The sequence below is a fragment of the Astatotilapia calliptera genome, chromosome 10 (genome assembly GCF_964374335.1).
Source record: "Astatotilapia calliptera chromosome 10, fAstCal68.1, whole genome shotgun sequence".
NCBI classification, from domain to species: domain Eukaryota; kingdom Metazoa; phylum Chordata; class Actinopteri; order Cichliformes; family Cichlidae; genus Astatotilapia; species Astatotilapia calliptera.
In genome coordinates this window covers 11,502,585-11,516,344 of record NC_137431.1, presented here as the reverse complement: position 1 = coordinate 11,516,344, position 13,760 = coordinate 11,502,585, and the positions used below count along the sequence as shown (strand labels likewise).

Below are 13,760 nucleotides of genomic sequence, written 5' to 3'. Positions count from 1 at the left end.
AAAGCGCCTGACTTCTGGAGAAGTGCACGCTAAGACAGCATGTTAATGAACTAAGCTGATGACTGCACATATCCCCTTTGATCTTAAGGTAATTGCAACAATTCCATGTATATAGACAGTGAATCACAGCTTCAGTACAATGCTACTGCTGACCAGGTTTTACTGGACTCCTACTGTAGACAGACGTCTCTCCGCCTGGGCCCGGGTGAAAACAATCACTGCACTTAATATATTCTATTTTATGTCGTTTTTTGCCAGAGGGAACACGCACGTGACACCACAGCAAAGCTTGAGCGCTCCATCCACAGTAGAGCCACCCATTTCCTGTTGTGTTTAATTCAGCCCTTCCCATTGCTAATAAAGTTATGAAAGTAAGCAAACAGTGGCAATGCAGTTTGATCCAAAGCACAGACCTTTTGTATTGTAATGAAAAGGAGTTTGAAGTCACAGAGCTGGATTTTTATTAGCTGTATCTTGGGAAGAATAAAATTGAATAATGCTACATTAGATGCAGTGTGTATGAATGTCTGGGACTACGGCATATTGGATTTTTCTGACATTTTCTGACAATAGTAGATTTCGTATTTCATCTGCTGAACTCAGGCATCCACGCGTAAATATGGCATATGAACTAAGCCAGTGATTTCTGTGTTAGGGGTCTGTGATGAAACTGATTCAGTGTCACGGTTGGGTGCCAGGTTATCACACACCTTCCTGCCCCACAATCCCATTCAATCTCTTTCTCTCATTCGCACCGCTGTGAACCTGTTTCACCGTCCCTGGGAGCAGCTTTCCATTTCTCGCTACACCACTGAGAAAGAGATTCAAGGTTAATTTAGTTCATTTAGTTGGTAGAAGCTATACCGAATCTTTGTATGGCAGTACAATACGTTCTGATCTGTTTTATTTAATTTTGTTTCCCTCATCTACAGCTACCTTTGCTGTAGACACACACACACAAACCTTCATAGGGAAAAAAAGAAGAATGCACATAAAGGTATTTGCTGTTTATTAGTCTACACAAAGGCCTCCGCAGCCTTGTAGCTACCTGTGAAACCAGGCCAGATTTCAGGAACAATGAAGTGTAGTGCTCTGCGATGCTTCTGGCTGCTTTGGCTTCTCCTAATCGTTATTTTACTCCCTCTGTCTGAATTCTGCACCCACTTCAAAGCTAATGAAGTGAAGAGTCAGGCAAGTTGGCAGTCATGAGAAACAGAACGCACGGAGTTTTCCAAGGACACTTTTTCCTTTCGTTCTTCTTCTTCTTCTTTTTTTTTTATTTAAAGAAAAGACAAATATGAGTGCAAGTATTCTGAAGGGCAGCATTATGAATGGGACAATAATAAGCACTGGTTTGTTGCGAAGTACCTGCTTCTAACCAAATATCAGATTTGAGTGTTTGGGGTTTTTTTTCGTTACCGGTACTTTGAAATAAGACAAAGGTCTAATTGGTTAAAGTGAATGCAGCGAGTGGGAGTTTTGCCATCTTACCCTTTAAAGTTTGTCGTGGTCTTCTTTTGAGTCTCTCTGGAACGTTTGCAATGAAACTGGGACACATTAGTGACTTGAAGCCCTTCCACGATTCACTGTCTCATCATCTCTGAGTTATTATGATAGCCTCGCATACTCAGCAGCACTCATCTGATTGGGACTGACACACTCTCTCTACGCCTCTTCACTCTTATTCCTCTCCCTGGGAAAGAAGGCCTGGCTAAGCCGGTCTTTCCATGCCATCTTCTGCTCCGACAAATGCTGACTATGGGTTGATTGTAAACAGTCTGCTACTTGGGGGTACAAGGAGGTGAATGAAGTTGGCCTTTTACAGCTCAAGGGCAACATTGCACAGCTCATTAAAATCCCTGTATCTGAGCTAAATAACAAGAGAGTTTTCAGTTTTCTGCTTTTATGCGATTGCTTTTTGTTACTTCATTATACCAGCAGCTCAGATGTGTTCAGTTTGCCACGTTAAGGAGGCTTCCTAGTTGTGCATGCAATGAAAATGTTCGGCCTCTTTGCAAGCCATCATGGTGTCATGTCAGGTTCTTATATCACACTGTCCATTCCTCATAGGATTAGACCACTGAGGCGTGTAAGACCCCTTTGAAATTAAGCTCTTCCACGCTGCAGTGCAATCTAAAAGATTGTGTAATTTTTCTTACACAGACATGATTAGTCCACATTATTCACCCTGCATAGAGTTCAGTCTGTGCAGTTGGGTTAGAAATGAATTAAAACAAAGAATTAAACAGTGACGCTGCTTTCAATGCATCCCATTCTTCTTCACTGACAAAAACCTGCTGCCTTTAATACCCACAATGCAACTGGTGGGGTGAGAGATTTTGGTGTGTGTTGGCAGCAAATTTAGCTCTAAGCCTCTAAGCTCTAAGAAGCTCAGTTATGTCCAAGGTACGAGTTGAGGAGGCTTTGTATCCTCTCAGTTACCAGCTTTTCCCAGCTCTTGTTTTTACATATGGAGTCGTAAAGTTGTACACAGACTTTGATGTGTAAAATTGCTGGAAGCCCTTCTTAAGATGTTCTCTTTGCTTTAGATTTAAAAGACAAATTGATTCATTTTTAGTTATTCTCTGAATTAAGTTGCTTTTTTCTTTTGGCAGATTTTTTCCTCATCCCTCATTAAAAACTCGCAGAGATGGAGTCAGCCCAGGCTGCAGCTTATCTGATCCAGACACTTAGCCGCATTCTGTCCTGGTCTTATTGATAAAATCCAGCCCTCATTCTGCTCACCTGATACTTACTCGACGCTGCTTCCTGGATTTCATTCCTTTGAAATGCAGGCAGTGCTGTTGTTCGCGTACCCACCCTGGCTTTGTGTCCAGGTTTGCTCTGAATGCCATCATTTTCAGCGCTGTAGAGAAGCAGCCTTGGGTTGCAAACACACACGTGTGTGTCTTTGTGTTTCTTCCACAAAAGCTGAGAATACTTTGATAAAGAAGGTCATTAAAGTGTCATTAGCTTTGAGGTGTCGAGCCCCCACAGATAACACATGGGGAGCTGGGACGGCTGAGCTCCGAGAGAGAGGGACAACGGGATGCTTGACAAACCACACTCAGGAGATAGCTCGCCTTGACCTGTTCATGCTCCCTTCTTTGTGATTCCTTCTCATCGTTCTGATGTTTTTTTTCCCCTCCACAACAGTCATTCCCAGAGTCCCCAGTGTGCAACTAAAGCATCACTGCAAGCTTCCTCCCTCCTCATCCTTGTTGATGGCAACTGTTTGCTGCCCACACAAAGCATCGATTTGATACTCATACAGCTCCTGCATTGTAGCTCTCGTATGAGCATTGTTTCCCGCTGACCATGAAACTGCTGCCCTTGAAAGCAGAAAAACTGACATCTCCTAAAATCAATTTGGCGTAATAAAAGAAATGTTTGCTGTAGCTTTCTAGAAAGCTACCCACTTTGAGAAATCCAAGCTTTTCCTGTAACCCAGTGCTCCAAACCTGAAACAACTATGACACCTGGAATTGTAATGGAAATGCAGTGGGCACTCAGAATGACTAAGAGCAGCAGTGATAGCCCATAGCACAGTCGATAACTGCTTGGCAGCACGAGCTAGGAGACTTGACTCAATTTGTAAAAGTGAGCCACTCTCTGGCTGCATTGCTGCCGAGGATAGTGTCGCCGGAAAGCTGACCATCACAAAAGTGCAGAAGGGGACAGTTTTGTTTATTAAGGAGCGCCACAGCTTTACAGCGAGGAGTGCAAACTGATCTAAGGACACATGAATCATTTCTCACTGGAAGGTTTGGTCAATTACAGGTCATCTGTGCTTTTGTTGTTCAATACATTAAAAGCTCTGTTCTGCCACTGTTGGACTTTTAAAGCTGTCCAAGCTCATGATTCAGTTTTATATATGCAGCATATGGCAACAAATCAAAAATCTTACTGCAAATGGAGGCACTTCAGCACTGATGAAGTAGCTAAATTGCACACTTGAATCACAGAGAGACTGTTTCTGTAAAATCTCTACTGCCACCAAGTGGTTCCCATTTGGCATACAAGTGCACAAACAATACAATGCCATGTGCAGCCATCGGGATGTCAGAAACAAACAGCTATTCTCTCCATCCATTTTAACCAGTTTAGGGTTGAACAGAGCCATAGAGTGAAAGGTGTTGTACACCCTGGACAGGTTGCCAGTCTGTTGCAGGGCTACATCTTTTTCTTAGTGAGATTTTATATATAAAATATTTCCTACATTTTTATACTTTTGAGTCTGTAGTTTTGCATGACTAACAGTTCAAAATCATCCTCAATGTTAAAATAATCAAAATAATCTGACTAAGAGGGACTGTAGTTAGTCTGAGTCGGACCGCAGTTGAAGACCGGTTGCCTCCTAACAGGTGAAATATACAGTCGCTTGCAATCAAAAGTGATCATCACCCAGAGGTTGAGGGTGTTGTGGCATCTGGACACTTAATAAACTCCAATTTTACATAGTTGCAAGGACGATTCTGGTGTGTCTGAGCCAAAAGTGGGCCATGCAGTAAAACGTTTGCAAATCGCTGCTCTGAACTGAAGGTTTGAACAGCAGGTGGGTGGGGCTTCTGCGTGCACCTGAACCGACCATGTTGGCGACATGCATACTTGCCGACTCCACACAAAGCCAAGAGTGGGAAAACCATCTGAAACAAAGAGTTTAGAGCAGTCTGAAGCCTGAGCTTTCAGCTAACAGAGATTAAATGTACATATGCTGACCTCATTATTTGAATCTGCATTTACCAACAGTGTGTGCATGACAGAAAATAAGGAAAAGCACAGCAGGTCCCCTTTAAAATTGAAAACATTCATAAATCGGCATGCTTTTCATATGCATTTGTGTTAAATCTTTGCTCCACAAGTCTTCATAAGGCAGTGTACACCGTCTCACGCGTTTTGTCCTGTATCTTCTTTGCAGTGTTCATCATGGCGACCGGACTGCTGGTGTACCCTTTCGGCCTGAACTCCACACTGGTCCGGTCCTTCTGCGGAGACTCTGACATCTACTACGCTGGCGAGTGCCAGATCGGCTGGGGCTACATGCTGGCTATAGTGGGAGTCATGCTCACCGTCTTCTTGCCCTTTTTTGCTAAATATGCACCGAAGGAGCAGCTGTCCCCTACCCCGCTGCCCACGCTCTTATAGTTATGTCTTGTTTTTCTTCTCCTCTTCCTGACGATCCTCTCTAATCTGGGCTTAATGTCCCACGAAGACACCTGCATCGTGTTTTTTTGTTGTTGTTTTTTTTGTTTTAAAGACGATGCTGCTTGGGAAGCCCCCTCTGAGCAAGAACTAAAGCTGACGGCAGAAACAAGAAAACAAACCGTCTTCCTGCATCTCTTCGTTATTAATCCAGTCAATTTAAACGGGAAGTTTTCTGCTGTAACAATACTCTGCGGTTACGATTAGTGTTTTCCACTTCGACACATCTGTTTTCTTCCCGGCAGGTTTGGAGATGAAGCAGTCAGAAGATGCAAAGACTGATGAAACTGAGAAAATGACTGCAAACATAACAAATATGAAAAATATTAGGATTTCCTTTCCTTTCTTTTTTTTATGGTAAGAAACAAGTCAGCGTACAGTATGTAACATTCCAATGCAGACTGGAAGCATGAAAATAAGGGGCGGTATAACTCAAGCAATCGAATAATATTTCACTAAGAGGTTTTCAGAAACATTACATTTTGAAAACAGAGCCAACATGATCAATCAAGTGAAAAAAATCCACACGTCAGGACCTGCGTGTCTGGGTGTTTAGACTGTAAATACGTTGTGGATTTAACCGAGCTGATGTTTGAGCTTTCAGAACAACACTTTAATGAGAGAACGCTGAGGCTTTGAAGGATTTTTTTTTCTCCTCAGACTTTTTCTGCCTCCCGGTTTTTATGACCAGGCTAGCGAACCAGTGGGTGACGAGGAGACGTCACAGCTTTCGAAGACATCGCTTTCTAGTAGCTGCTGCAAAGAACAGGACAAAACACACAGCACCAGACCTGCTGTGAGGACGAATGGAAAACTGTCTCTTCAAAGAGGCGACTCGTGATGACTAACGAGTAGCTGTTTCAGAATGGTGTTGTGATAAAAAAAAAAAAAGATAAGATACTGCATCCCTTTTTGTTAATGTTTTTCCCCTCAGATCTATTTCGTGTAATGTAACTCGCTCGTTTTGTTCCGTCTTACAACACACAAAAACGAAAACATTTTAATTCAGGAACAAAATGATTGCAAAAGGCAAGGCCGTGCAGGAATTGTCTCTAAAGATGCATGATAAGATGGGCTTCGTCAACGGTGGGACTGATCTAGATTTTAAACATGATCTGACCAACTTGTGCCTTTTAACATAACCAAGACAAGTGTTTAATACGATTATCAGGTAATCATCTTTTTTCTGCTGAAAAATGTTGGATCCTGTTGTCTGATGTTATTTCTTATTCTAATTTTTTCCCCCCTCACAGCGTTACTCCTGTACTTGATGCAGTATGATCTCATTAACTTGAGAAAATGTTCTGGTGGAAAAAAAAGATGTCACTGAATCCTTGGAGATAATAAGAGAGAGAAGAGGGAGGGGAGGAAAAAAAAGGAAAAGCAGTGTACTTATGCCCTGAGACGTTTTTGCCAATTATCTGGAAGCGATAAATCACTTGAATTGCTGTATTAAGAGGTTGTGACATGCAGCTAACAGATTAATTCCTGGCATCCTTGTATTATGTGATTTAAAATAAATTTTGAGTGGTGGAGGAGGGAGCTGTACAAACTGAACTTTGGTTATCTCTGCAGAGCTCATGTGAAAACGTGGCTTAAAATAATTCCCTCCCTTAAATAAGCTAATGTGTTGGTGTGTTTTTATCAATCCATTCCTCCTTTTAAGCGTTGGCACCATTTCTGTCATGTTGCAAGGACAACATTTCTCCGCATCCTGTCCCCGTACACTGCCAGCTTCATCAAGCTAGACTCCCTTTTCTAGTGGGTGTTTGTGCGTATTCGTGTTTAATATTGGGTTGGAGTTTGATAATGGATTCAACTTTTGAAATAATTCCCAAATTTGGGTTCCCGTAAAGACATGAAGAAAATTACTGTGATTTTGTTGCCATATTCAAAAGATCAGGAGCCATCTGTTGGTATTGTATTGGACCTTATACTGTGCTCGACTGTGTGGGAATGACTGGCGTGACTGCACTGGACTTATTCCCCTCTTTGTTGAACCGTTGTGTGTAAAGTCTCGGCACTGGTGAAACTGTTTTTGCTAGAGTAGAATTTCTTGTTTTTTTCCATTGTGATGTTTGACTGTAAATAAACTAACTGTACTTGATATCACATGTTATTCCTAACTGCCCCGTTTTTCAAAGATATATTTTGAGATATTACCTCATCATGTCTGCTTTTACCTGAATTAACCTCTAAACAATGTTCTGCTGTTTTGTGAATTTTCTTTGTAATAAAAATATTTCGTAAGTTATAAAAAAAAAAAATAAGAGAGGTTTTACTTTCCGGTTAGGTTTTGGTTAAATTATTATTTTTTTATTTAGGGATAAACGCAAAACAACATGAACACAAGCATGAGCTCAGCTGTTATAAAATACAAGTGAATGGAAACAGCACCCTCTACAGGTCAAAAACTTCAACAGTTTAAGTGTTAAAACTACTTGGGCTTGCAGCTAAAACCAATTAGAGAACACAGCACTGAGCTTGGCTCCTGCATACACCCGAACACTGGTATGCTCTGCAGCTGCTGCTTTTCTGCTCAGACTTCACTGAGTGATTTGACCAGTGCCCGCATTTCTGCATCACAGGTTTTGACAGCTTCCTGAGCATTTCTCAGCTCTGAAGGCAGAGCCGGCCTCACAGACACACACATCAGGACATCTTTACTGCGGTCATAGTTACCCACACACCGATGGACCTGACCTCGGATCAGGCGGGGCAGTACCTGCTCCTGTTGGACCAGAGTCAAAAATGAGTCAGTGCTGTTTCATTTTTGGCAATAGTTTAAACATTTCAAACTGGTTTCAGCACATGTAAAAGCCTTTGTAAAGATTATGTACTTGTATGCACTTTTTTGAAAAAGAAAGTACAACCTCTTTCATTTCTAAGATTTTTATATATCTGATCTCTATTAGATCCTAAAATCAGATAAATCCAACCCCAGATAAAAAGTAACACTTGACATATTACACTTTTTGATGAAGACTAAGATAAAATGCAGGAGTAGTTTGTGGAAAGTGCACCAATACTGTTTCAAAGGAATTAAGAGTGCAAGTAGCAGCCAGTGCTGATAATCAAATGGATTTGATCAATGGATCATCAGTATGTGAGAGCAGACGTTTTGGCAGTTTGCAGGTTTGTCCATTCAGATGTGTGTTGCCACACAGCAGTGATTTTAGAGAAACAATTGTTGCTGCCCATCAATCTGTGAAGGGTCATAAGGTCATTTCCAGACAGTCCACCATCACATAGTGAGAAAGACTCAGTTAGTATGTTAAATTTTAAAGTTGCAGTAAGTTGCAACTGACCATGAAAGAGGCTTTACTTTCCTTTTCTGTATTGTGAACCATACTGTCCCTGTAAAACTCATTTTACATTCAAGCCACATTTGTTTGAATTTTTTTCCCCGACTCACATTTTCATAAAAGACACACTGCACAACCTCCTTCCCATCTCTCAGGAGGAAGTTCTTTGCTCCGTAGCGACCAACTGTGACCGCAGAGTCTAGAGTAGCTGAGGGGGAAGTGAAGCCTGTCAGATTAATGGTGTTTTTCTTCAAAAAAATAAAAATAAAACCAGTGAGAGCACAGCTGGGATAACAAATCAGCTCACCGAATATCTCAAATAAATAAGGCACTTTGTCTTTAAACTGACTCCAGTGCCTCATGCCATCAATAACTGCAGTCAGGATCCTCAGTGAGTGCTCGGTGGCTGGTTTCACTGGAAATGCTGCCTGCTCAACACACACAAATGTTGCATGGTTCAGCAAAAGTGCATTAAACATTAATTGAAACTTGTGGCTACCTGTCATAAACATATCATTTTTTTGTATAAATTTCTACCTGAGTTGGAGTTAGTCGCAGAGTGTTTTGTGGATTTGAGCTCATTTTAACCTCAAAAGGGGATCTCAGTGGCTCAAAGCTGTTTGTAAATTTCCAGGCGTTCTTCTGTGGCTCCGGAGCATTAGGAGACTGCCTCCTGGGTGGTGGAACTGGAGGAGGAAGAGCTCTAGACTGCTGGGAATACTGATGCGTGAAACTAGGTGTTCCATAAGATGACTTCCGGCCCATCTGAGATAACCCTGTATGGGGCACTGGCTGGCTTTGTCCACTCTCGCTACTGCGAGGGCCCTGATATGTGCTCTGTCTGAAATTGATGACAGAGCTGGAATCCTGCTGTCCCAGTGCGTTGCTGGATTGTCCCATCACTGAGCTGAAATGAAAGCCCAGCATTCAACAAACAGTAGTCCCATGACATGCTTTAAACTTTTAAAAAGATAACATTTGAATTTCTTTGGTCTCTGTCATCTAGGCACTAATTTAAGTGCCTATAAAATCACAGCTTAAACAAGAACCTTGAAGTGCAATGATGGTTCTGAAAACTTTTCCACATGTCATTATCACAGACCAATTCATCCAGTTAAATACCATGTGGGTATATTTTAGCAGTCTACATACATGAGCTATAAGAAAAGAGAGACGCTACATGATCAGTTAACGACACCTTTTCTCTTTAGCTTTGTATGGATGAGGTATGGGTCCATAGGCTCTAGTTGAAGGGGCAGGTCCAGGGGCAGGTCTGTTGCTGCCATACTGCTGGGCTGGAGCAGACTGTGAGTTGCTTTGTCTGTTCCACTGTTGGCTTTGAGAGACACCAGAAGGGGAACCTGAGACCTGGTAACACCCAAAGGCACCTAAACAAAAGGTCAATTCTCATAGGTAAACTATCACAACAAACAACAGCTTCTGTCTGTAGATGTGAAGGGTTATATAAATGACTTTACAATGCTAACCAATGTTCTAAAAACATGTAAACTCAAGCATACCTAAAAGCATGTTTAATTTTTCTGTGGATACACTGACATCTAGTGTCAGAAATAAAGCAGAAGCTTAGAGAATGAACAGTTCACCTGCTGGATTGTGAGATATGGCTGAGCTGGTGTTTGGTGTGTACTCGCTGTGGGAAAAGAATTCATTCTCAGAGGGAAGAGCTGTCAAAGGAACCCTGTTTCGTTTCTTCTGGTTAAAGAGCGGCACAGAGAGGCAGCCTGGAGAAAACGGCAGAGGAAAGACAAGTGAACGAACCACAGCGAATCATGATGCTTAATGACACCACATACTCACTGACTGTTCATTATTTAACCTATTTAACTGTGTACAGATAAACTCCACAGCTTGCTACACTTATCCATACACAAACGCTCTATCACACAACCTGGCTGGAGTCAAAGAAATCAATGACTATGAGGTGGAGGTGAATACACTGGTTTGCAGACTGTGAAGTTATTATTTATTTATTTTTTACCAACCTGATGTAGGCCTGGCCGCCTGGTTTTCCTGTCTCTTCATTGTACTTGCTTAGATTGAAGTTTATTTAACTGGCAGGACTTTTTAAGCAGGGAAAACAAAGGTAAAAGAAAAAGACCTTAAGCTTGGTTTTCTGTGTAGCGCTGGAGGTTAACTAACTTGGAAAGTAGTAAGCTAAGCTAATTTATCTTGCTCTGGCTCACTAGCTAATAAGCTAAGCTAGTCATACAGTTACTGCCTGAAAGTTCAAAGTGTCGTGCTTTTACAGAACCAAACCGTTTTCTGTGAAGATTCTACATAAATGACCAGGTCTTTGTTGGCGAAAACTTGACAAAGTATTACAAAAAAAAGGAAGACAACAGAAGTGAAAATTCAGCACCTCTGAAAGCGCCAAAACTCTACGGTGACAGGTGATGCCTTCACGGTCTATACGCAAGCTTGGACTTTGTAAACAGCCTGAAATAACGGAAAACACAGCTGGTCAAAAATAATTACCGTGACATCTATATTATTTGTGAGCTATTACCTTTTGTTTGTGATGTTTTTTGATCATCTGCTTTTGGCTGTTCTCTTATACACAAGAGGTCGCCACAGTGGATGGATCCACATATTTCATATCAGATATTTTTATTTTACACCGAATGTCATTTCCGATGCAACCCTCCCAGGGGGTTTGTATTCCTCCTTAAACCGGGAATCTTTCTTGTGTTAAGCACTGTAGCCCTTTTTTGGTAATATTGTATTCAAAATGATTATACATGTATTAGCTGTGGTCAGAATTTTAGATGCAATCAGGAAAGGTCATGAATGTCATGGTAATTTGTGGTTTTTAATCCTTTCTTTGAACTGTTCTTTTTCCAGCATCCCTTTTTTAATGACTTTAAAAAGTTTTAAGTTCTAATTTTTTGGGGGATTTTTTTCTAATACACACTGGTTCAAATGTGTACATACAGGCTCAAATACAAGAATACACCCACCCTGATATGGGTGAAAGGTTTGATAGCTGTCATCAACCATCTGTCATAATTCTGACTGAATTTTTAACCATAATTCTTGGCAAAATTGGTAGAATTTGTTAAATTAATTAAATTTAAAGTCATTAAAGATGTATGTAGTGGAATAATTCCACTCTGGAAAAACAGTTCTAAGAAATCATTAAACGTGCAAAGCTATTATCACATTCATGAGTGTATCTTCCGACCACAACTGCACGTGACATAATTTTTAAATTCCAGGTTAAAAATAATTCTAATAAAAACAGGTGATATTTTAATAGTTATTTGGCCGTCACCTGGTGCACATGTTATGTGTTATTATACCCATAATGATAAATAATAATATAATGATAAATTAGAATATTTGCAGCAATGATTAAAAAGCAAAGTTTTTCTGTTATGTTTTGCTTCAGAAGCTTCAAAAGTTCACATTTATGCACTATAATTGTTGTCAATCATTAACAATAAATAGGAATCAAAGTTTAATTTGACCTAGATAAAAACTGACCTTTAGGCTGTCAGGCTGGCCTTTATTTAACCAACTTGTATTACCTCTACAGACATAAATTACATTACTGCACATTCATTAGGAAACTATAACAGCAATATGATGACTGCAGGTGTTTTGTCCTTTAAGCAAAGTGAAATTTTACATTCATGTTGTTAAGATCACAATAGTTGCAACATTATTATCCTCACAACAAAAGATGAATATGACTGAATTCTGGATGTGCAGAACATGACTGCAGTGGAATATAAAGCAAGTCACGACTCAGTGAAGGGAAATAAACATGCAGATTATAACATGATTAGCATTTCACACAAGCGGAGACAGAAACAGTAGGATGTGTGTGTATTTGTGTGATAACAGCAATCTGTTTACCCCTGTCTTCCAGTAGATGGGGGAGTGAGACAAAGAGCAAACTAACAGCCAGCGGGCTTCCTGTGTTACTTTTTAAACCTACTTCCACACACAGCTGTCATTCATTTCTCTTAGTGTGCTGTTTACCACAGGAAAACATGGATTTCTCATCCTTACCCAAATCCAAAGAACTGGAATGTAAAATTTGCGTTATAAGCTTCGCCTCATTTGCTAAAGTCTTTGTCATGGTGAAATGTGGATGCTATCAGTCCTGGTGGTGTTTCAGGAGATGAAAATCAAATGAAAATGAGGCCATCTTGGGGTGAGTGCAGAAGAAAAGACGCGGGCAAAGGTTTAAAGCAGTGCCATCTCTGCTCTTGGTTTTGTGTAGTGCCTGAGGCTCAATGTGCTGTGAGTTCGAAGGCCACCTTTTGATCTTGGCTTCTATGTTTTGACTTTTCTGGCTTTGTGAATCCATAGCAACAGCAGCACCGATGGTCTATTCAGAATGTCTTCCACGTCCTCTTGATCCATTGAGAAACTCTTTGATCAACAGATAATTTGTGAAGTTGAGACTTTATTCCAGGTGAGAAAAAAAATCCTAATCATTTCAGCAGAGGTGAAATGATTTTTTCTGGGATTCCATAGAGACAGTGACAGTGCAAATGTTTAAAAGCAATTGGAAATGAAATATTTACTGGGATTTGTTCATACATGTTTACTAGGATAATATAATACTGTTGCTGATGAATTCAGAACCCCACAGTTTATAATGAATAAGGGCAAAAAACCTCTATCTAGTTCCCTATTGTAAAATCCTGTTTCTAAAAGGTTATGGATTAAAAAAAAACACAGAGCAACAAATTAAACAAGAAAGAAAGAAATAGGTTTTGGTCTCTTTATGGAAGAGCTTACAACTAGTCTTTCTGAATAAAAATGGGGATGGTTTATTACCCTGCAAAAGTCCACTGGTCCAAATAGTTAAACGATTTAAGAGTAAAATGGCAAAAGAGATTTCATCAGTAGCAGGAATGTCAAACATAAAGCCAAGGTGACCAGTTTTGGCCCAGCAATGGGTGTGCCATAAATTTTGAGCTTTTAAAACTGTGTGTTTCAAAAATGTTACACCTTGTCCAGCTGATAAAGAGCTCCCCCACACAGACCTGTCAGGCACTGAAAACATAGGGCGGAGGGGAGCAGGCCCCAAAGTGTAAAGATAAAGATCCCAAATAGAATGTTAAAAGAAGAGGCAATTACAACATAACAAATCCCAGCTTCACTGTAGTCATGTTGATTGCATGCACATTTTTTCTTGACCTTTTCCATAGCACCCCAGCTTTTTTTTCTTTCTTGGAAACAGGGATCTCACACAGTCCAACCTAATCACTAAACAGC

General features: G+C 40.6%; 2 protein-coding genes across 3 annotated transcripts in view; one reads left to right on the top strand and one right to left on the bottom strand.

Annotated features, from left to right (window-relative positions):
* lhfpl7 (LHFPL tetraspan subfamily member 7) overlaps positions 1–7,314 on the top strand; it is a 125,548-nt gene extending 118,234 nt beyond the window's left edge. Inside the window, exon 3 of the mRNA XM_026181156.2 lies at positions 4,919–7,314. Coding sequence (XP_026036941.1) covers positions 4,919–5,145 — 227 coding nt within the window. The 3' untranslated portion in view covers positions 5,146–7,314. The remainder of the gene's footprint in view (positions 1–4,918) is intronic.
* On the bottom strand, positions 6,644–10,948 carry spata22 (spermatogenesis associated 22). 2 transcript variants are annotated; one of them, XM_026181155.2, is made up of 8 exons: positions 10,888–10,948; positions 10,511–10,588; positions 10,112–10,249; positions 9,706–9,895; positions 9,045–9,414; positions 8,815–8,935; positions 8,618–8,715; positions 6,644–7,933 (listed from the first exon to the last, which is right to left on the bottom strand). In XM_026181155.2, the coding sequence occupies exons 2-8, from the start codon at positions 10,548–10,550 to the stop codon at positions 7,742–7,744; spliced, it is 1,149 nt and encodes a 382-aa protein (XP_026036940.2). In that variant the 5' UTR covers positions 10,551–10,588; positions 10,888–10,948; the 3' UTR covers positions 6,644–7,741. The 2 variants fall into 2 exon arrangements, with proteins under 2 accessions (XP_026036940.2, XP_026036939.2); XM_026181154.2 differs by having other exon boundaries at positions 10,785–10,929.
* Positions 10,949–13,760: the final 2,812 nt, after the last annotated feature.

Bases quoted from the DNA above. Each gene is read 5' to 3' on its own strand.
- spata22 (XM_026181155.2), bottom strand. From the start codon at position 10,550: ATGAAGAGACAGGAAAACCAGGCGGCCAGGCCTACATCAG. The intron at 10,250-10,510 runs GTTGGTAAAAAA...CGTTTTCTCCAG, and splicing joins GGCGGCCAGGCCTACATCAG to GCTGCCTCTCTGTGCCGCTC. The intron at 9,415-9,705 runs GTGTCGTTAACT...CTTTCATTTCAG, and splicing joins TACAAAGCTAAAGAGAAAAG to CTCAGTGATGGGACAATCCA.